This window comes from Andrographis paniculata, unplaced genomic scaffold (genome assembly GCF_009805555.1).
Source record: "Andrographis paniculata isolate CXL003 unplaced genomic scaffold, ASM980555v1 Contig64END, whole genome shotgun sequence".
NCBI classification, from domain to species: domain Eukaryota; kingdom Viridiplantae; phylum Streptophyta; class Magnoliopsida; order Lamiales; family Acanthaceae; genus Andrographis; species Andrographis paniculata.
Window position 1 is genome coordinate 2,149,516 of NW_026137600.1, and position 23,687 is coordinate 2,173,202.

The following is a 23,687-nucleotide window of genomic DNA, read 5'->3' on the forward strand; positions in this document are numbered from 1 at the left end:
CCAAAATTATCGGAGGTAGCTATGATAACTGTTTTTAATTGATTTTTTTAATTAGATATCTTAATTAATTTTTGAATTACCAAAATACCCTCAATCAAACTCAATCGTTGAATTGTCAATAAAATTGATCCAACAAATTAAAAACATTCAGAATATTCCTAAATTTTAATCAACATCAAGAGGATATCAAAATTATTTTGTATATTTGTAAATTTTCTGTCTTGTCTTTATTTATAATTCAGCATTCTATTTTAGTTAATCTATCCTTAATTAATTGAAAAAAAAATAAAAAACTTTATCCATTCACCTCTCAAAAAGTTTACATTTATATTTTGAATGTTGATATTTAAATATTAATTATTATATAATTAATATTTTATAATAGAAATATAATGACATTTGTATAAGAATATATTTAAGAGTGTCTTTGTTTGGGGGATTTTACTCCAAATCCATTATTTATTCAATTTTTTATCTCCAAAAAATCAAATCAAACACCTATTTTTTATTTTTTTATATTATACTAAAAATCAATTTTACATTCAAAACATCACATCAACGCCTATTTATATCACATCGTACCACTATTCCAATTCAAATTTTTTATTATTCAAATCCCAACTCAAAATCCAAACTCCCAAACAACTCTTATTAATATTAAATACAAAATATAAACCTTAAAGATGGACGAAAAGAATAATAAAAAGACTTTCCAACAACGATACAATAATAAAAAATAAATATTTTATATAATATTTTTCTTAATAAATTATTATCGATGAATAACACCAAAATGTTAAATAAAATACATATATAAACAAACCCTCGAATTTATTAGTCCTCACATTGCATTGTATCGTAACAATAAGTAATAATCGGCCCAAGCAATCACTCATACAAACATTATTTTTTTTTACGTGGAAACTCACAGCCGCTATCGAAGTGCGGCTAAATTCTGATTGAACTTAATACCCTGCAAACTAGGCCTGACAATTCATACAAATATTTTTTAAAAAATCACAACTGTAGTATTAGAGTATTTTTCCCAGATGACGATGACAGCTGTTGGACTCGCTTTGGCTGTTCACGGGCAACTGCTCCTCCTACTTCGACTACGAACAAATCAACGAAGACTTCTCCGGTCATCTTCTCGACGGCATCTTCACCACCGCCGACAAACAGTTGAGCACCGATCGTCTTATCCGGAAACTAACCGAGACTGTCATACCTCCTATGTTCGATTCCAAGCAGCAAAAGCAGCGGCTCGAACAAATCCTTTGGACAGCTTCGAACAGAAACTCCATAATAGAACCAAACTATTTCGATTGGTGCTTTATTTATCCAATCTTTCTCCGGCTATGGGATATTGTCGTTTATCTCAGACCCAAGGTGATACGGCCCATAGTAACCAAAGCCTCTACATTAGAGGTCGGCGCATTAGTCTAAGCTTTAACATCTACCGAAATCGGCACAAAAAATGAGTTTTGATTCTCACCGGAATACCCACGGAAAAACCTACCGAATTCATCGGATAAACTTGTCAAAATCTCATTGGTGGGCTGACCCATCTCTTTTGTCTACCTCATTTCTTTATCTCAGTTTCTCACGCTCAAATTCACTCTAAAATTAAATGGGGTGTATTCCATTTAAATTTTAGTGAATTTATTTGAACTTTAAAAAATTTATAGATTTCAATGGATTTATCATTTCTTTTATTTATAGTTTTCACCGTAGGTAGTATGTCCTCCTTAATCCTTGTCCTCAATTATTTACTAATCATGATCAAGAATTGTACAAGATAATTATCTTTCACAAAGAAACAAAAACTTCTATTTAAGAGATTAACCTAAATTGGACTGCACAAATGTAGTAACTAAACAAATGATTTTCGCTCGAGTTTGAACCACTCTATTGGAAATGATCAATGAAAATTCTAATGAGCTTCATCAAATTCATCCATTTAGTTATCTTTAAAATAAAATTACATATTGGCTGTTGGAATACATGACTATTGCGAGAATAAATGTGAAACTGAGTCGATGATGAATCCTCTTTCCGAAAATTAGATACGTTCCGGTAGTGTCTGTTGGGGTGCAAACCCAAGTTCCACATCAGAAGTTGCGAAGAAAATTCTACACCTTGTAAGTCTAAGTGAACTCCACTAGTATGAGGCCTTTTGAAGAATATACAAAAACAAATCTGTGCGGGCTTAGCCCAAAGCGGACAATATCATACTAGGAGTTGACCCAGTCCCAACTCTGGTATCAGAGCCCGGTTAGATGGTGAAGTGGACTGGGTGGGCATTGGGCATTGGTTGTGGTGGTGGACTCGCTCTCGATTGAGGTGGTCAGACAGCGGGTCCCTTTGAGATTATAATAAATCTATCCAACGGATAATATTTTATCCAAATAATATTGCGACTTAGGTCATATACCCGGGTTTAATTTGGGGTTGCACAATTTGGTTTGTCTCGAGATAGACAAATAGTCAAAAGATTAACCAAACCCCATACACAATAAATAAATAATATTTATTTATTTATTCCAAATTAATTATATTAATTTGGTACACCGGCCCGTCGCATTTTTACTAACAAAATAATCAATTACAAAATAACCGATTATCCAACATTCGCAATATTCAACAATTTGATTTTCTACTGGCTCAACGCATAACTCCATTATAGCATTGTTGAGCCTATGAAAAACAGCATAATCATAGTATGGAATCACCTAAATTTGATCATAATTTAATATGAAATTCACTACCTGAAAACCAACTATTATTTGATTGGTCCCCAATAAATAAAAAAATAAAATAAAAAGACATTAGAAAGCTATTTCACCAAACAAAATGAAGCCAATAAAGGAAAAGGAACAATAACTTGGCTTTTAGAAAGTGTTTTTACTTCTACTTCTAAAAAAATATTTTTATGTTTGTATTGATTTCTTTTTAAAAGTACAATCAGTTTTTAGATTTCAAAAATATTTTTTTAAAGCATCTGACGGGTGCTTGCAGTTTTACTATCTAAAACAATAATAATAACAAATTAAATAATAAGATAAAATAAAAATAAATTATTTATATAAAATTTAAATATAATTTTATTTTAATTATTAATTTATATATTTTATTTTAATTAAATTTATAATTTATAATTGAAAATATCAAATTTTAAAAATATAAATTTTAATTATATAGTAGATAATTTAATATTTTTAAATATAATTTATAAAATTAAAATAATTTGTAGAATATTATTATTTAAATTTAATTATATTTTTAATTTTTATATTTATAGAGAAAAATATACAAATATAGTTTATACATAAAATTCAATAAATATATTTTTAATTAGTTTAGATAATTTAAAAATTTTATATATAATTTATAAAATTATAAATAAATTCGAAAATTTTAATAAACAATATATTATTTATATTACTATGCACTATTTAGTAATTTTAACAGTTAAAAAACACTTTCAACTTTATTATATCCAAATATATTTTTTATAAAAAACTATTTTTATAATTATTCATCTAAACATAAAATCGAATTGGTTCTGCTTTTGGCTTCTACGTCTACTTTATTTTTAAGTCAATTCAAACGGTCTAAACTCTTTTGATAAAACCGCTTTTTTTAGGAAGGGATAGATATGAAATTTTCGGACAAAATAAAGGGTAAAGAAGACTTTTCAGGTGTACAACGGTACGCCTTCGTATATACTACTTATTAGGTTTGAAATATGATGAAATTAAGAACCAATTTCTTTCTTGCTACTGTGGCCGTGTTTCTTCAGCCCAAGTTTGGACAAATTCACTGTACAAACACTTTTGTATTTTATTATTTGGACTCAATAAAAATATTCCATCAAATATTATTTTTATATCAAATTCAAAACAAATTTTCTCAAACTCAATCAAAAGAAACACACCCTAATATAACCTTCAAGTTAAGCAAACTTTACTATGTAATCATTCATGCAACTCTTGCAAAAAGTCCTTCGTCAAGTTCTTTGTCATATCATAACTCCTCAATTGTTTAATTTCATCGGCGTCGGTGTCGGTGTCGGTGTCGGTGTCGGTGTCGGTGTCGGTGTCCCGTTGATTTGCTGGCAGCTGCTTGGAAAGATCCCTTGTATTTGAGGGGCTCGATTTGGATCGATGAGTTGTCATATCGGCCCAGCCGTTCTTTGGTGGCGTGTCGTCGAGCTTCTTGCGCTTCTCCTACTGGACTAATTGATGGGTGAAGTCATCGCTCTAACTAGAAAGTTATCATTTTCTACTGCTTGTGCTTGGTGCCCTAAAAAAATCGTTTATTATTTTCTCTTACAGAATATTAAATCAAAATATTATTTACGGCAAAATTCAAATAACCACCCCAATTATTTCAAGTCAAAACCAAACAAATCCTTGACATTTATGTTTTCTCAAGTATGTAATTATTGCTATTAATAATATGAAATGATTAAAATAAAATTTGCAATATTCATGAGATTTCTTATACAAATATACCGAGATATTGAATATCCAAAATTTAAATTAGTGAAACCAATGTTACAAATACAAATCAATAAAAGAAGAAGAATATAAAAATTTTGAACTTGATAATTTTCATTTTGTCGCTTCACTTATATATTTTCTTACATTTTGAAAAAAACTCCCAAATTTTTATGCTAAAACAATAGAAGCAAATCTAGTCTTTCAAATATTGTCAATTACTATAATTCTTCTTTAAAAATTATTATTCATACTAATTCATTCATGTACATTTTGATTATCAATGAATTTGATCTTCATTTCTAAAGTAAATATTTAATATGTTGTGACATATGATTTGTTATTATAATTATATTCTATAGAATTAAGTAAAGGTTTAAAAATCGACTTTCTCGAGAATGTATGGTGTTTTAGATATATATAATTGTTTTATTCACTTTTGCTAGTTGCGATTATATGTCCACCCTTCTCTGAGTAGACTACTACAAACTTTGTTTGATTTCCCGATTAGTCCGGAGCTTTTGTATAATCATTTTTGGGTATTAATATATTCTTTGATTTTGCCGATTAGAAAAATAAAAAAAAAATAAAAAAAAATTAAAAATTATGTGTAAATTTAATTACCTTGACAAAAGATTAAACTAAAAAAGTAATATTTCAATCTAGTAAATTTTTGAAGATTCCATTCGTTAACAATTTTTATTTTGTTCGATAGCTTGTGCCTTTGTTTCAGCAAGAGCTTTTATTTTATTTTTTCGATTTTTTTTTTTTGGCTCGTAGGCTCCGGGGGCTTCTATTTTTTGCTGACTCTTAAGCTCTAGAGGCTTCTTCCGGGGTGGAGAACATTCCCAACTAAGCATGCTTCTTTGCGATCGAGTTGCAGATCTCTAAGAAAAGCTTCTCCGACACTCTCATCCGAACCCCTTAAAGTGTTTCTCTTTCAAGTTCACTTCCAAGACAATTATGTGAGACTTTGAGCTTCATTTTATTGCACTGATCGGACATGAAGATTTTCTGCATCATTATACTAAAGTACCACTATAGGAAAAAAAAAATAATATAGCTATAAATTTGTTGATTTGCCATAAAAATTAATTAAAAAAATAAGTTAAATTGCACAAAATCTTCGTACTTTTAAAATTGCGTCAAACTCTCTCGTGGTTTCATAAATTTTACGTCGGCGGCTCTCCTTATTTAACATTGTTTGTTTAATCTGCAAGCGCCCAAAATGCAAATAAATAGTTATTTTTAAATCCTTGAAATTATAAATATGGTTATTCCAAATCCTTGATATGGTCATTATTCTTATTATTTAACCTCAATAAACAATAATTATACAAAAAAATAGTTATTTTTATCTGATTTTAAAAATTCTTTTTTATTATTCTTTAGAGCTAAATATAAGATAATAAGTATTCTGAAGTTCATTTGAAGTCTGACGCAAAATTTATGAAACTACTGGATAATTTAAAGCAATTTTAAAAGTATAGGAGATTTAGCAAAAAAATATTTATATATATTTATTCATAACTATATTAAATATACCAAAATTTGTTATGCATTTTTTTCATCAATAATGTTAAGCAAATTAGCCATAAATTAATTTTATACTAGTAAATTTGATTACTTCTATTCACAAATATATATACACAACCAAAAATAAATAAAGTCAGGGTGCTGCGTGCAGGAGACAGGCGGCGGATGGAGTTGCAGGCTGAAGACGACGGCGACAGACAGCAGTAGGCGGGAGGTCGGAAAGAGCCGCAACCGCCGCTGATAGTGCATCATCTCATCCTGCCGCCTCCGCTGCATCATCGACCGCCTCCGCCTCCGCCTCCTCCTCCGCTGCTGATGCATAATGATCCGCTGAACTATCCGCAGCAAACCCTCGGTGATCCGCTCCATAATCCGCAGCAGATGGTCATCGTTCCGCTCCATAATCCGCAGCAGATGGTCTTCGCTCCGCTGCTGATACTGCACTATCACTGGCGTTATCTGCTGCTCATGTTGCGTCGTCCTCGGAGGCGGCTGGTGGTAGTGCTGGTAGATCATTTGACAAAATCGATAACAAATAAAATAAGCTGCCACGAGCCATATGCATCCGATCCCAATAACAACAGCAACTTTGTACCATCCGTGTCCAAGTATAGTTCGACCTAATACACTAAAATAAGCAGTCCAGATGGTGCCAGTTGCCACGACCTTTAAAATCTCTGAAAAATAGCGATTATGGCACCGGTGCCGCAAAGGAACAAGCCAATTCCGAAAAGCAAGCCAATCAGAAACTGTAAATATATCATCAGCGTGACTATAGGCTTCGGGGCCACCAACAATGTAAATGCTATACCGATAGGGACAGTGGTACCGAACGTCAAGGAAGAAAGATAATTCCACATCTTCTCCGCTCCGCTGTGGAAGGAAGAAACAGAATTCCACAACAATAACATGCATACACAAAAAACACTACCAAACAATCCATTGAAAATTGCAAAGCCAATCGATTATTCACTCCAAACAAGTAATTAAAAACAATCTCGTACAAATTAACATAATCTAAGAGTCACGTACTTGATGTAAATCCGGTATTTTTCATTTTTTATATTATACTAAAAATCAATTTTTACATTTAAAATATCACATCAACACCTATTTATTTATATCGTATTAAACCATTCAAATTCAAATTTTCTACTATTCAAATCCCAATTCAAAATCCAAAACCCCCAAACAAACACACCCAAGTATAATTAATTCTATACATAATCAAATAAGGATGGTGGCCAATGAGATGATCTGTCTCAAAAATAAACTTTATCCCTCTATTTCCACACATATGATGTATATACATACACACGGTGTATATATGTACTATAGAGAGTGCTAATGGGACAAAGGATCGATGGTCGATCTTTAATACTTCTTCCCCACCCGTGATCAATCTACCTCAGGTTTTTCACCAACAGAGTTAGTTATTTTTTTCAAGATGATCATAAACATAAATTACTATTGCTGCAGTGAAAAACATCGTCACTTTTCTCCCCCAACCACATTCAACTCAACAAAAACATAAATTATAGCGAGAAAGTAAAAAAAATAAAAATTGAAAAACTACCTTGAGAGAACGAAACAAATAAGGATTTTTTATTTTTTGAAAATATATACTCTATATATATTAACCTGGTGGGTGAAGAAAAACGAATAAAAAAAAGAAAGAATCGGAGAAGCAGATAGAGGAAGAACCTGGCGGCTCGTGCCGGCGGTGGCGGTGGCGGCTGTGGATGCATAGTATTGTATAATGGATTGATAATTGATCAGGGAAAAAATATTTATTATTATATATAATATAATATAATAATAGTCTGAATGTTTTATATCCAATTTTGTTTCATATATAAAAATTATATAAGTTACTAAAAGATTATTTTTATAATCATATAAAATTGACGTTCAATAAATAATTTAATTAAATCTCAAAAAGATTCATATAAATCGATATATAAAATCAATCAAATCTGCATGATTTTCTGGATCTTTTAAATCCACCTAAATTCACAAATTTTTTAAGATTTTAAAAACATATATTAAAATTCCAAATGTACCCTTTAATTTTTTAAAATTTATACTATTCCTCAAAATATTAATTACTCCTTCGTCTTCAAACGGTTGGGGTGATATTTATTATTTAAATATTTTATAAAAAAATAATATATATTTTTTAAAAAAAACATAAATAAATATAAGCACATATGCAGCAACTGGAGTACACTACAAAAGCATAAATATAAGATATAGCATCAAAAGCATAAATATAAGTTCAATCAAAGAAGGGCACACTAAATACATAAATCTTGAAAAAAGCAAGAATCAAAGTTTTGATATATTCCAGATGCTCTGCTCTGCGCAAAAAGCAACCAAAAAACAAGAGGGAAGAGTGTTGGAAGGGAAGAGTGAATTTTCAGAGGAAAATCGACAGAGGCATGAGGCTGTCAAGGATAGCCATGCTACCATTAACCTCTTTACATAGCATAATGCATAATATGAACTGATAGTACGTGACAATAATTCATACAATATACATTATTTTAATTTTAAACATGTATTTACTTTTGTATGTCGATATTTGAATATTGATTATTACAAATTAAAAAAAAAAATTATAAAAATACTTTGCGTTTTTATAATACTAATAGAAATATATTTGTACAGAAAAAAAATTATACAAATACAATAACGCAAAAAGGTAAATGTGACCATTAGAGCGGACGGAGGGGGTATTATATATACTATTACTATACGCCGACTAACCCTAATCAACATGGTAACTAACTGCCCTACTATTTAAGCACAATATACAAAGACATTGTAGTCTAAGAGGCTTCTTCAATCCTGTCATGTAATAAGGGTACCTCATTGTCTGTTGATTCTACGTCGACTCCATTGACCTTGCTAATCTTGCTTTCTTCCGACTTTCCCCAAATGACTGCATAGAACCCGATAACAAGTACTGCTGCTCCGGCCACGCTGCAAGAAAGAGCCAAATAAAGTTGTCGATGCATGTAATGTTCAGACATCAACAGAACAAATGTTTTCATTCGACAATAATACCTTCCCAAATAGAGCACTTCGTTGAAGAAGAGGACGCCGATGACAACAGATATGACGATTGTTAAGGGATAAAAGAGGGACACATATAAAGGCCCCGTCCTCCACAGACACCACGACATCATGTAGAGTCTAAATGTTATATTGATCACTCCCTGCATTCGATGGCTCGTTCAATAAGAGATCCAACAATAACAATAGCATTCTTCAGAGACAAATTGATGCAACTATTTTAGCATAATATAGGCTATATTTACATACGTAATTTTGGAAGTATTAACACTATTCATACCAAGTAACTTTTACAAAAAAAAGATATCACATCAAATATTTATTTACCCTTACAAACATCGCATCTGATGCCCCCACTTTTTTAGTATTTTCAAAATTTTCCAAAACTCTAGAAACCTCTATCTACACGGAGCCATATATTTCAGCCACTTGTATAAATCTCTAGGAATTATGCCTAGCACATTCGATGAAGGCTATCTCCTTGTACAAGCAACGATTTATTCGGAAATTAAAGGGTGCAAAGCTATTCACATACATACTTTCGGAAGTTTTGCCACTATTAACAATAGCTTTTTCAAAAAGCGTGAACTTAGAAAAAAACCTATTTTATCTCACAAAATATTTCATCAAATATCTATTTTTTTTACTCCCTCCGTCGTTGAAACTTATGCCCATTTCACCGAGCATAAATTTTATGAAAATTGGTAAAAATTGAAATTATTTTCTTTTATTTTTACTAAATAAGGAAATGAAAATAATTTTTTTTACAACTACCGAAAAAAAAGTGAGCATAAATTTGAAAGATAGTAGGAGTACTATTTTTAAAATTTCTAAAATTCCCAAATTCTAAAAACATCTATCTAAACGGAATGCCTCAAACTATATAAATGCTTGTTTAAAATTTTAATGAGCTTAACCAAAGATGTAATACGGATTGTCATTTTTCTTGTCTTATAAAAATAAATGAATATCATCTAACTATTCCTCGAATCCATTACAACATTTTCCAATTGAGAACTTTTCTTCAATCCAACTTTAGTCAGAATTAGAAACCATTTACTTACTGCATAAACTACAGCTACCAAGCCCATGTGTGCTTGAAGTTTCCAAGCCATTGCATCCTTTTCTGCAATAAGAGCGACGGCCGTAGATTGCATAGTCACGAATAAACAGTAAAATGCCACAACAATCATCTCTGCTGGATATATCTTGAGTATTGAAGCCTGCAATTTTTTCGTGAAGGGTAAATCCATTCAAGTTTCATTCATCTTCATGATGCACAGCTTAGTGTAACCTTTCAAAAAACCGAACCTGAACAATAGACCATGCTGCAGTCGAAAGACCAGCAGTTGCAAGTAAAATGCCGCCTACGAACCAATTTTGTTGTGATGGTGAAATACTTTCAGGTGTGGTCAAAGTTACCATTTTATTCATAATTTCCGGCCCCTTGAAGAATGTTACGACAGATGCACCAGCAATAGACAGTATAGTTCCCAAGGACTTGGCTATATCACTCGATCTCCTCAAATTTAATACTTCCATCCTGTAGAGTCCAGTTTTTAATCAAATCAGAAATGCACACCATTTGTAAGCTGAGTTTGACATGCTGCTGTGATTTCCAAGAATCGAACCTGAAAATGATGGCGATAATGTAAGTAAATCCGGGAACAAGATTCAACAGCTCTGTAGCAAGTGTTGGAGAGCTCTTCTGTATGCCTGCATAGCTTCCAATGTCTGCTAAACAACTGGAATCACAAACTAAATCAGCTTGAGCAAATCATAAATCCTGGATATTGAAATACAAATTTCCTGGCAATTAGATTCACATAATTAGGATCAAAGTAATTCAGATAGAAGTCATCACTAACTTCAGCAAAAGTGATGCTTACAATTAGATTTTACCAAAAGAATTTGCAATTGTCAAAATAAATCCTTCGATGATAGTAATTCTGTAGAAAAATAGAGAAAAAAAACATCTATTTTAAGACAACTGAAGGTCCAAAAGGCATCAAAACTAACATTTACATCTCCCCGTGGAACTCTTCTCCAAATTTTTTTTTCTCCATCTATGATACAATTACTCAAACTATCACATTGTCACACATTTTAGAAGTCAGAGTAGAACGTTTCATTCCACAAGACATCTCTGATTCAATTTAAGATCCATCGAGCCACAATCTTCGATAATGTCGGCTGACTATAGGCGAAACAGAATTTTGAGTACAAATTCTAAGTCTCGTCTCTCTTTTTAGCACTAAAATTGATGAAAAAGAATGCTAACTATGGTTACAATTTGTTCCAACTTTTACAACAAAAACAGAAATGTACACAAACCAATGTAATTTCGATTCCAAAGACTGGTTAAACTTCGAAATGAGACTTTCCCATGGCCCAAAATAGTTTTTCTTGACCTCAAAACAACTAAGCAAGTACAAACACAATTGAAGCATTTCGTCGGAACAATAGCAGGATGATTGAAACGTGATGATTCATTAGCTTAAGCTCAAAATCTGCAAACCTCCATATCTAAAATCGCCATTTCCCGTCAACATATAATGCCAATTTGTGCAATAAATTACACAATTCATGAAGCTATTGAAATTAATACTAAAACTAAACCCCAACATCGAAGTGATTAAAACCTGCTTACACTGTACTGACCCAAAGAAAGCAAGCAAAAAAATCCGGCAGAGTACAGGGAAGGTCAACCGAGGACGCTTCGACCTGCTGCAAACAATTCAACCAGATTACGATAAATCTCAAAGCTAAGAAACTTTTTTATAGAATTGAATAGGAAACTGTGTAATAAACAGATCTAGAGATACCTGTGGAATAGAAAGCCACAAGGAAAAAGAATGAGGGTAGCCAAAGCATTGGAATAGACTGATAAAATGAAGAAACTAGTGCCGCTGGACATGGCGACTTTGCTCACAATCGTATTTACAGCTAAAGCCGTCACCGCCAACACCATGCCTACGAATGGAATTAGTGAGCACCCCCCTCCCATCTTCGGTTGATTTAGGGGGTCGATCGAATTGATTTGAATTTCGAGATCAAGGAGGAGTCTTCTCTTCAGCTTATGCTTATGTTCTTTGAATTTGTGGTAGGTTTCTTCCTTGGCCCGCCGGTGGGGCATTAACGTCAACGCGGGCGGAGATTCGTTTAAATATTCAAAAGCGGCCTACTAACATTTACTTATCATTGCCATGTACACCTTTTTATTTGTCACTTTTTTTTTTTATTAGAAAAAAATTACTCCCTCACTCTCAGATAATATATGCAAAAATTAGGTAAAAAATAATTATATAATAAAAATAATTATAAATTAAAATTAAAATAATGAAATAATTTAATTAAGATTTAAAAAATTATAAATTTTAAATTTTAAAATAGAGAAAAAATTTATCAATTTTGGTTTAGTTCTATTATAAACAATTTCAATCCATTTTGGTTCCATTATAAACAATTTCAATCAATTTTAGTCTCATTATAAACGATTTCAATTAATTTTGGTCTCACCGTTAAAAATTAACGAAAATTGCTGACGTGGATACAACGGAGGTGACGTGGCAACTGACCTGACCTGAAAATTTTACACGGCCATGTACATTTCTGTTTTACTCCAAAATTTTATTTTTTTGTTATATTTTTTAAATAAAATTATTTTGAATTTAAAATACTCTCTCCGTCTCATAACAAACTATCCATTTTTCCATTTTAATATGTCACGTAACAAAGTATCCATTTCTTTTTTAGTAACAGTATTATATATTACACAAATGTCATTACATTTATATCACACAATATTAATAAGGTTATTTTAGTAATTTTCACTTTATTTCCACTAAATCTCAATATAATACTAATATTTCTAAAATTCAGTGCGACATGCAAACGGTTACCTAGTTATGGGACGGAAGGAGTAGTTGATATAGTTAAAATGGACAAAATCAATAGTAATCATAATATAACTAAAATTTATTAATTTTAATTTAAATATAAAAATTTATAAGATATATTCTTTTAAAATATTTTTTCTAAAATTTTATTATTCATTAAAAATATTCCTCTTACAGTATTGAAATAATAAATTAAATTTTAATACTACTATAATATACAAAATTAAAAAATAGGTGTGTAATTGGTGTTTGTAAGAGAAATTTTTTTGATAAATGGTATAATTTTAGATAAAATCTTGTTAAAAAAACATACTCGATAATATTTATATTTGAACTACAATTGATACATTTTAATTATATCATGATTATTATTGAATTTTTTTTTCCATTTTAACTACATCAACTATTATAAATTCAAAACATTTTTTTTTAAAAAAAAATATAACAAAAAATAAAATTTTAGATCAAAACAGAAAGGTACACGACCATACATGGATGTGTAACAACATGGTCATGTATAATTATACATTGAAATATCCATGACCATGTAACAATATGGTCGTTTATAATTGTGCATGATCATGTAACAACATGGTCATGTATAATTATACACTGAAATATACATGGTCATGTAACAACATGACCGTGTATAATTGTACATGGTCGTGTAGTTTCCAGGTCAGCTACCCTGTTAGTTCCGTTATGTCTACGTCAGCAATTTCCATTAGTTTTTTAACGGTGGGATCAAAATTGATTGAAATTGTTTATAATTGGACTAAAATTGATTGAAATTGTTTATAATAGGAGTAAAATTGATGAGTTTATATTGAGACCAAAATTGATTTTTTCTCTTTAAAATATGATCAAAGTGTATAACAATTTTTTTAAAAAAAGAACAAAAATAGAAAATAGGAACAAATTAAAGGACAAATGATGTGAGAAGAAGTGAGTATATATTATAATATTATTTTAAAATTTTAAATTATAAATTTGTTAATTTTAATTAAATTAATTAGCTATATTAATTTTAATATAAAATTATTTATATTATACAAATAATTATTTTAATTAATAAATTCTTAATTATTTATTAAGGATGTGTTTGTTTGGAGGTTTGGATTTTGAGTTGGAATTTGAATAGTAAAAATTTTGAATTTGAATAATTATATGATGTGATATAAATAAGTGTTAGATGTAATATTTTGAATGTAAAATTAATTTTAAGAAGAATATAGGAAATAAAAAATAAATGTTTTATTTAATATTTTTTGGAAGAAAATTTTAAATGAATAATAAAATTTTACAAAATTTCTCAAACAAATATATCATAATTATATTTATTCTAAATATTTTTGTGAAAGACCTAGCCTAGCCGAAACAGAAAGAATAATACTCCATCCGTCCCTATACAACAATTATTTTTACCATTTTTTTTTCTATTTCAAAACAATAATCTCATTTTCATAAATAATCATATCACTATAAAACTACTCTTACTTTTTTATTATTATTACACGATTGCCACTACTTTTTACACTAATACACTCACAATGGTAAAAAAAAATCTTACCCATATTTTTTATCTACTACCAATATAATATAAATATTCCTTAAATCTCGTGTCAATTACGACGCGGACTATATTTTTTTACTAGGGTAAGTACAACAAATTGACTTTCTGGTAGACCATACTCCTGTGAGAATAGGGCCAGTGATGTGCTGCCACGTGGCAGTGCATTTTAATACTTCACAAATTTATTATCCTTATTTGAATAAATAATGATAAAATTTATAACTATTTTTCTACTTACTCACTATAATATTCTTAATTTATTTTTTTTAACTACTCTACATTTTCATTAAAATACTTTTATTTCTTAGTCTTTATATTCGAATAATATAACACAAAAAATCTGAACGAATTGAATAAAAAATAATGCATAATCTACTTGTTTATTTTATATTAAATAATATATATTTATTTTAGTTAATTTAAACGTTGCTGTCGAAAATTGACTTCATCAAAAATTGGTTTCATCATCTACTCAATATATTTATTTTGATAGATTTTAAAAAATGGTGAAATGCTTTCTTGCACTCCAAGTTACTAATATGTAAAATTGAATAAAGACTTACTCTTTTAGATAGAAAATTAATATATGTAATATGTGAAATTGATCAAAGCTTACTCTTTTTTGTAGAAAATTTATCAATATATACAATCTACTTAACTTGTCCACGTATATATACAATAAGCTAAGGAATATGAAAGGTTTAAATAAATAATGCTTTAGTAGATTTTTTTTTTTTTCGGCAAATTGGAGTAAAATCCCTCTGCACAATAATAGGTTGGAATTCAGTCTCTATTCAAATATATTTAGTTTGCACTTCTTACTTTACATAATTAATTTCATTCAACTTCATATTCTATCTTTCACCTCTCTATTTTACCCTTAACCTCTTCCCCAGTCTTCCTCGCATCAATTATTTTTTTTACGCAAAAATCTGAAATCAATCGTGACACTCGAACTCGGCACCTCTCTAAGACCCATTTTCTCTCTCCCTTTAGTTTTTTTATCACCGACCTCATTCTATTCTTTAGTCCAGTTTGCTCAATTATTGTTTCACGATGCGGTGAGCCATTGGAGGAAAAGTTTAATCAGACAGCCGTCCGCACGCAGACTTGCTCGCTATCCTAGTAGACGCCCTGATGCAACTCTGCGCTGTGGCCCGTCTGCCGACGCCTACTCATAGTCAACCAGCGCTCGCCGTACCACAACTTGCTTCCCTTCCGCGAGCGCTGCCGACGGCGACTGCCTCTGTCACGCTCAGGTCCGCCGGTTCCACCGATTGCATATTCACCATTTACTTTGCGTAATTTTCAGAAGTTTTCGTAATCAGTATTTATCAAAGGTTTTTATGATTGTATTTATTAATTTTTTTTTTTAAATTTTGGATTATGAATTGGTTGAAGTTTGACTAGAGCCTGTGCTTATTTTTGTTGAAATTATTGGTTATCTAAATCTAATTAGGACACAGGATTTCGGAATTTATGAATTTTCATTCTTTTTATGAATTATATTTGTTTAGAAAGTTGTAATTGAGCTACACAGTTTGTTCATCAGTTGGGAAATGATCGGTTGTTGTTTATATTTACGACTGGATATTGTTTATTCGCATATAATAATTTATTATTTTTAAACTGGTTATTGATACGAGGACTGTTATGAATACTACAAACAAGGTTTTTATTTTAAATTCTTACCTCACCACATTGTTATGCTTAACTCTAGTTAGAAGCACAATTTCATTCTTACAATTTTTCATAATTATTGTAGCTTAAACCATTATTCCTTTCAATTTCACCATTATTATGGTCTTTTATATCAAGCATGATTCATATTTGATATTGTTGTAAAAAGGATTTGACACACATTTAACTTTAACAAGAATACAAATGATCTTGTTGTGAAAGGATTTTGCACTCATCAACCCAATACCGATGCATGATGTGAATATAATTGTGTAATGAATTTTTTTTTGGAACATTTGATTTTAGTATTTTTTTCTAATAGTAAGATTTGTTGGTTTGGTAATATCATTGTAAATGATAAGGAAAAACGGTTGATTTATGTGTAGGATTTATCATTTATTATGGAGGAAGGAAAACAGTGAAATTATTTCGATGGAAAGGGAAGAAATCAGTTTCAAGCACAATCGATGAAATTGCAATGAGCGGGTATCGTAGAACTTTTATATTTGTAACTTTTGGTTTTGATATGATTTGAATCAATCATTTGTTGTCAATGTAGTTTCCATGTAAAGAAATAACATTATGAGTCTCAGTAGGTAAAACAGTCACAAAAATACAATTGTTGTAGCCGTCTCGGACACAAAAAAAGTTGTAAAGAGCGGAGATTGTAGACTTTGTAAAGGGGTAATTTTTAGTTTTGATAGAATGTTCCTTTTGATATGTAATTACTTTTTCCTTGTTGGATACAATATATTATTGTAGGTAAATATATAACACCAGAAGCGTGGTTGCATAGAACCGCATTTGTAATTTATATTACTGTGGTATATGAACATGACCGACAGGTTGTGAAAATGCTCTTTTATATGTGATACTATGATAACATAGGTTTTCGAAAACATAACAGAGGTACACGAATGACCGGTGAGTAAAGTTTTATTATTTGAGGGAGTATATACTTTGATGTCTCAAAGCACATAAACGTGTTAACATATTGCCAACCTTAAAAGTAACCTAAATATATTCTAATCAATTATACAAATGGGAGAAAGTAAGTGCTAACTTTTTGCATTTGTTAGACCCGTATGAAGATGATTATAAACTCTTTTTTTTTTTAATCAGAATTTATCAAGCTCACTTTTGGTCCTTGAGTAAATTCACACAAGTATTCACGAAAAGTATGTAAACTTATATTAATTAATTTTCTAAATGGAAAAAATAAATAAATGTTATATTATGTTGCACCCGTTAGACTCATACAAAGAGGATTATAATTTTTTTTTCTTGTTGGAATCTATTGAACTCACTCTAGGTCCTCGAGTACATCCACATAGTCATTCTTTTGAAGTATGTAGGTATAGAATTACTCACCTCTATCATTATAAGGTATATTCTTTATTTATATGAAAGTAGAACTCAAGTACATAATTCAGGAAGAACTAGTACATCAAAATAAATATGGAGTATATAAGAGCCGTGCTGGAGTACTTGCTTGCTCAACCGAGTTACTATTTTTTAAAATGCTCTTGACTTGTTACTTGAGTATGTGAGTGTCCGATAATTTGGATTACTATGTTATGAGTTAAAATATTTCAGAAGAAAAGTGTTTGTCCTATTATGTGAAAAACACTCGAAATCTTAGTAGTATATTACAACTCGCCCTTTCGAGTAAGTACTACATTTCCTTTGTGTTATTTCGTGAGAGCGAATACAAGTTGCATCACATGTTAATTAATTTCATAGTATCACTCATGTAGCCTAATAATGAAAAATATTTTAACTAACTGGTTTATGACTTGGTTTTCCATCCACAAGTAAAGATTAAATATTTATTGAATATGTATGATAGTGTTCCCCCGTGATTGTTAGTATGTGTTTTTTACATATTCGTTACATATCAGGGAGTCGCGGGAACATTATCATGATGAATTTATCATTGGTTACCAACATCAATTGAATATTTCGAATAAAAATTTCTCAATTTTTCAAGCACAAATTACTAGGACATATGTACACTTTACTGAAGCATATGACACTATTATAATAAGTATGTAAGATCTGCGCCAGCGTATGTTGGCATTTGATGCAGGTATGTAAGTATGTACTCCGGATACAAACACCGACATTCAAGGTATGAATGATGGTTGCTTAGGTATTATCTGTGTAGTAGCAGATATCCTTAAGTATAATCGATTTCAATCAATCCTCTTACGGAGAAGACAATTAATAGGCTCGGTGAGAACATTTCCTCTATTAGCCCCGCTGAAAAAGTTTGTGCATGATACGTTTATATTCAACAACTCATGTTACACTTTTCAATGGCAAAAATATAAAGTATGTAACGTTAAATTTTTCTTATGTATCATATGTATCATTCCTCCTGCATTTTATGCTCTGCATAAAGTTGTTAAAGAAAATAAATATTAATTTTCCATTTAAAAACAATGTGTATAAGACGAATGATAACCACATACAGAATCAATCATAACATTTGGTCTAATACATTCTAATGTCTAAAAACTTCTCCATTGAATTCTTGTAAATATGTACTCTTTTATTTTAATAATCTCTATGAATATATAAAAATACTATCATGTTGAATTTATCCTCAGTTACTACTAACAAGGGAGTATATGATATCCAAAATTATCAATTTTTCAAATACTAGTTCCCCGGGCAAAGATACTCGTTACTGATGCATATGACCCCATTATTACAGGTACATACGATATGCGCCCGGGTATGTCAGTATGACGTGGAACCGAGGGGGGTGGTTCACGTTTTGTTATGCCCAGTCGAAATAGATATTTAATCAAAGGAAAATTGCAGTACCGAAGTATTCTTGCTTGCTTAGGAACCTAAGGAACTTGTCTTAGACCCACTAAGTCGAAACAAAGACAACTCGAATGAATATGCTAAACCCCTGCGAAGGTTGGAAGCAACGAACCTGTGGACTTAACCAAAGACCCAATTTGATGGATAAACCAAAGTGCAAGGAATTGCTCTCAAACACTTAGTTTAAAGAAAGAACTAAAGTTCAAATATTCAAAAACAAGGATCCTCAAATTACATCTAAATTTTCCCTTTTATAGACAAGGGAAAATAAATGCAATAATTGGAAACTATTACATTCATTCTAGGAAATAGTTAAAAAAAATTAATGCAATCAGCCTAGGAAACATACTAGATTCAATGCATTCAACCTTAGACCTTTAAACTCATCTTGGAACTCCACACCCTCATTGATGTCATCTCGGAAATCCACTCTCATTGATGTCATCTTGAAAATCTACCCTTATTTATGTTGTCTTGGAAATCCACCACCATTTAAGGTTTTTTTTTTTTAAAGTTCAACAATATTTAATTCTTTTTGAAATTTCCAAAAATCACATTGGAAATTCAAGTAGCATTAAATAAATTGTTGATTGGACTTCTCTAGTGGGGCCAACGAAAATGCACCTTCCTGAAGTTCGTCTTGATCTTGGCTCGGTTGGATTAAAATCAGCAAGGGCGAAAGAGGCCTCCATGCCTGTGTTTTGAATTTATTTTCTTCGTCCAATTGAATTGCTAAGGCTGAAACTTGATCTTAAAATTTTCGTGCTTTGCTCTGAGTTATTGGTCCCGGGGGTAGTTGAGGTGCTTGTATGGTTTTTCTTAAGACGGCCTCGTCATTCCCTCCCTCTTTAAGATTCGAGTCCGGTGTGATGAGATGTTCGTCTCCTGTATCAAAAAGAGATAGATCAGCAACATTGAATGTTCCATGAACTTGATACTCACCGGGTAAGTCAATGCGGTAAGCATTATCATTGATACGCTCAAGTACTCTAAATGGACCATCTCCTCGTGGTGTGAGCTTGGACTTTCTTTGTTTCGGAAATCTCTCCTTACGCAAATGTAACCAAACTCAATCACCGGGTTGGAACACAATCTTCTTCCGGCCTTTGTTTGCATGTTTGGCATAATTGTGAGCAGCCCGCTGTAGATTTTCCTTCACTCGGCTATGTAATTGCTGCACAAATTCAGCTCTTTTCCTGCCATCGAGACCTTTGTGCTCATTGCATGGGAATGGCAAATGATCCAAAGGAGTCAGGGGATTAAACCCATAAACTATTTCAAAAGGGGAACAGTTAGTAGCCCTATGAATAGTTCGATTGTAAGCAAATTATGCATGAGGTAAACATTCTTCCCAAGATTTCATATTCTCACGGACTAAGGTACGCAGTAAACTCCATAAAGTCCTATTCACAGATTCAGTTTGACCATCCGTTTGAGGGTGGTGTGAAGTAGAGAATAACAATTTAGTGCCCAATTTTACCCACAAAGTTCTCCAAAAATGACTTAAAAATTTTGTGTCCCGATCAGAAACAATTGTCCTCGGCACACCATGCAGTTTCAAAACATCTCTAAAAAATAAGTTAGCAACATGTGTGGCATCAGTGGTTTTCGTACATGGGATGAAGTGTGCCATTTTCGAAAACCTATCAACAACAACAAATATTGAATCCTTCCCTCCCCGACTCCTAGGCAATCCCAAAACAAAGTCCATAGAAATGTCAATCCAAGGTGATTCGGGTATGGGTAGAGGAGTATACAGCCCATTGGGTTGGACGGTGGACTCGGTTGTTTTACACACAATGCATTTATTTATAAATTGTTCAAGATCAGACTTCATGTGTGGCCAGTAAAAATGTTCTTGCAATATGTTCAAAGTCTTAGACCTACCAAAATGACCCATCAAACCTCCATAATGTGTTTCATGTACAAGAAGATTCCTAAGTGAGCATCTAGGAATGCATAAACGGTTCTCATACAACAAATAACCATCATGTAAATGATACTTATTATGACCATGCTTAGCAACGCAGTATAGATGTCACTAAAATCAGAATCAAATTCGTAAAGCTCTTTCAAATGAGAAAAACCCATCAACTTGGACTCAAGTAATGTAACAAGTGCGTACCTTCGAGATAGAGCATCGGCGACCACATTCTCTCTACCTTTTTTGTGTTTGACAATGTATGGGAAGGTGTCGATGAAGGCGATCCAACGTACATGCCGTGCACTCAACTTCGTTTGAGACTTGATGTGCTTTAGTGACTCGTGGTCTGTGTGCACCACAAATTCTTAGGGCCGAAGATAGTGCTGCCAAGTTTGAAAGGCTCGAACCAAGGAATACAGCTTCTTGTCGTACGTTGAGTAGTTCAATGCAGCCTCATGTAGCTTCTCGCTGCAATAGGCCACTGGACGTCGTTCTTGGGACAGCACAGCTCCAATCCCTACACCAGACACATCACAATCAATCTCAAAAGCCTTAGAAAAATCTGGAAGTGCAAGTACGGGTGCATGTGTAAGTTTATGCTTCAGTGAATCAAAAGCTTGTTGTTGCTCTACTCCTCAATCAAACTTGTCATTCTTCTTGGTGATTGTTGTGAGAGGTGCTGCAATGGTGCTAAAGTTTCGTACGAAGCGCCTATAAAAACTTGCAAGCCCATGGAAGCTTCGTACATCTCGAATGATAGTAGGAGTTGGCCATTCTTGGATGGCTTTGATCTTTTCTTCATCCACACTCACTCCTTCTTTTCCTACAATGAAACCAAGAAAATTGCACTTGTCGACACAAATGTCGCATTTTTTCAGGTTAGCATACAATTTCTCATCACGCAGTATACTCAAAACAGCTTGCACATGTTCGGTATGTTCATCAAATGATTTACTGTAAATTAGAATATCATCAAAATAAACTACTACAAACTTGCCAATGAAATTTCGAAGCGCATGGTTCATTAATAAATGTACTAGGCGCATTTGTTAAACCAAATGGCATAACAAGCCATTCATAGGGACCAAAAGTGGTCTTGAATGCTGTTTTCCATTCATCTCATTCTTTCATGCGAATTTGATGGTATCCACTCTTTAAATCAATTTTGCTAAAAATAGTAGAACCATTTAATTCATCTAACATATCATCCAAGCGAGGTATAAGGTGTCGATACTTTACTGTAATGGCATTGACAGCTCAGCAGTCAACACACATCCTCCATGATGCATCCTTCTTGGGTACAAGCAAAACCGGAACGGCACATGGGCTAAGGCTCTCTCGAACCCATCCCTTGCTCAACAACTCTTCAACTTGCTTCCTAATCTCCTTGACCTCCTCCGGATTAGCACGATAAGCTGGACGGTTAGGAATGATGCTCCGGGAATGAATTCAATTTAATGCTCAATGCCTCGAATTTGAGGCAAACCACCGGGAACATCCTCGGGGAATACATCTTGGTATTCTTCAAGGAGGGTAGCAATGCTTGGGGGAAGCTTGCTCATGTCCTGCACAGATAGACAATTTGGTTTGCATATTAGAAGAAAGAAGTTAGTCTCACCGTCGCTCAAATGCTCAACTTCTCTCAAACTCAAGAACAACTTTGGGGGTGGATGCTCTACTTTTTCTTTTTCGCTCTTTTTCTTTTCTCTCGGAATCATATGTTTTTCTTTCTCACTCAAATGTTTAGCACTCAAAGTATCTTCACTCTTTTTAACAACTCTCTCTTCACTTTTCTCTCGCGCTCTCCTCTATTTAGCTTCCTCAACAAATTGCCGGTGCAAGTACTTTTGGTCGGCATTCACTTCATTGGGACTCAATGGTTTGAGTGTAATCTTCTTTCCATTATGAACGAGTGTATACCGGTTCAGGTGCCCATCATGCATTGTCCTTTTGTCAAATTGCCATGGCCTCCCAAGCAAGATATGGCATGTCTGCATAGGAACCACATCACACAATACTTGGTCCTTGTAGTCCTTGATATTGAAATCAACATGGACTTGTTTTGTAACCTTGACCTCACCACAATTATTAAGCCATTGCAGCTTATATGGCTTTGGGTGGGCTTCAGTTTTCAGCCCCAATTTCCGAACTACAAGATCACTTACCACATTGGCACAACTTCCCCCATCTATGATCATGCTACAAACCTTGTTGGCTATCTTGCACCTACAATGAAAAATATTGTCCTGTTGTTCATCGTTGTTTATCTCCTTAGGTAATGCACTCAAGGCCCTCAATGTGACCAAGGTTAAACCAGCTTCAAGATTATAGTCGGCCTCTTCTCCACATTCATCTCCATCAGCCTCACTATTCTCATCCGAATCGGATTCATACTCTCCACTTGCATTTAGAATCATTGTGCGCTTGTTTGGGCATTGGTTAGCAAAATGTCCTCGACCTTGACATTTAAAACATATAACATCACGACTACGGTTACCTTGAGATTTGGGCTGTTGTGAAGCACTCGACTTGGCCACTTCAGTTCCCATGATTGCCTTCCCTTTGTCATGTCGTGGTGCAAGAGGTGTCTTATCTTCACCCTTCTTTGGGTAGGTGGGTGGGCTGGAGTTCTTGTGGGTAGAGCTCCCAATTTTGTTCTT

At 32.5% G+C, this 23,687-nt stretch overlaps 2 protein-coding genes across 3 annotated transcripts; both read right to left on the bottom strand.

The window, feature by feature from the left end:
* Positions 1-6,090: 6,090 nt before the first annotated feature.
* On the bottom strand, positions 6,091-7,775 carry LOC127261811 (uncharacterized). Its single transcript, XM_051290216.1, has 3 exons — positions 7,743-7,775; positions 6,850-6,911; positions 6,091-6,715 (listed from the first exon to the last, which is right to left on the bottom strand). Exons 2-3 carry the CDS (start codon positions 6,896-6,898, stop codon positions 6,132-6,134), a joined length of 633 nt encoding a protein of 210 aa, XP_051146173.1. The 5' UTR covers positions 6,899-6,911; positions 7,743-7,775; the 3' UTR covers positions 6,091-6,131.
* A 578-nt stretch (positions 7,776-8,353) lies between these two features.
* LOC127261638 (WAT1-related protein At5g40240-like) lies at positions 8,354-12,236 on the bottom strand. 2 transcript variants are annotated; one of them, XM_051289920.1, is made up of 7 exons: positions 11,942-12,236; positions 11,778-11,840; positions 10,748-10,861; positions 10,428-10,659; positions 10,181-10,339; positions 9,108-9,259; positions 8,354-9,023 (listed from the first exon to the last, which is right to left on the bottom strand). In XM_051289920.1, exons 1-7 carry the CDS (start codon positions 12,121-12,123, stop codon positions 8,870-8,872), a joined length of 1,056 nt encoding a protein of 351 aa, XP_051145877.1. In that variant the 5' UTR covers positions 12,124-12,236; the 3' UTR covers positions 8,354-8,869. The 2 variants fall into 2 exon arrangements, with proteins under 2 accessions (XP_051145877.1, XP_051145876.1); XM_051289919.1 differs by having other exon boundaries at positions 8,360-9,023; positions 11,778-11,843.
* Between the last annotated feature and the right edge of the window lie 11,451 nt (positions 12,237-23,687).

What these genes read in the sequence shown, in the direction of transcription:
- LOC127261811 (XM_051290216.1), bottom strand. Translation starts at nt 6,898, where the DNA reads ATGTGGAATTATCTTTCTTCCTTGACGTTCGGTACCACTGTCCCTATC. An exon ending in CGGTACCACTGTCCCTATCG is followed by an intron (nt 6,716 to 6,849) that starts GTATAGCATTTA and finishes GCTATTTTTCAG; the next exon opens with AGATTTTAAAGGTCGTGGCA.
- LOC127261638 (XM_051289919.1), bottom strand. Translation starts at nt 12,123, where the DNA reads ATGGGAGGGGGGTGCTCACTAATTCCATTCGTAGGCATGGTGTTGGCG. An exon ending in TGTGGCTTTCTATTCCACAG is followed by an intron (nt 11,844 to 11,941) that starts GTATCTCTAGAT and finishes AATTGTTTGCAG; the next exon opens with CAGGTCGAAGCGTCCTCGGT. An exon ending in TGGTAGCTGTAGTTTATGCA is followed by an intron (nt 9,260 to 10,180) that starts GTAAGTAAATGG and finishes CATCGAATGCAG; the next exon opens with GGAGTGATCAATATAACATT.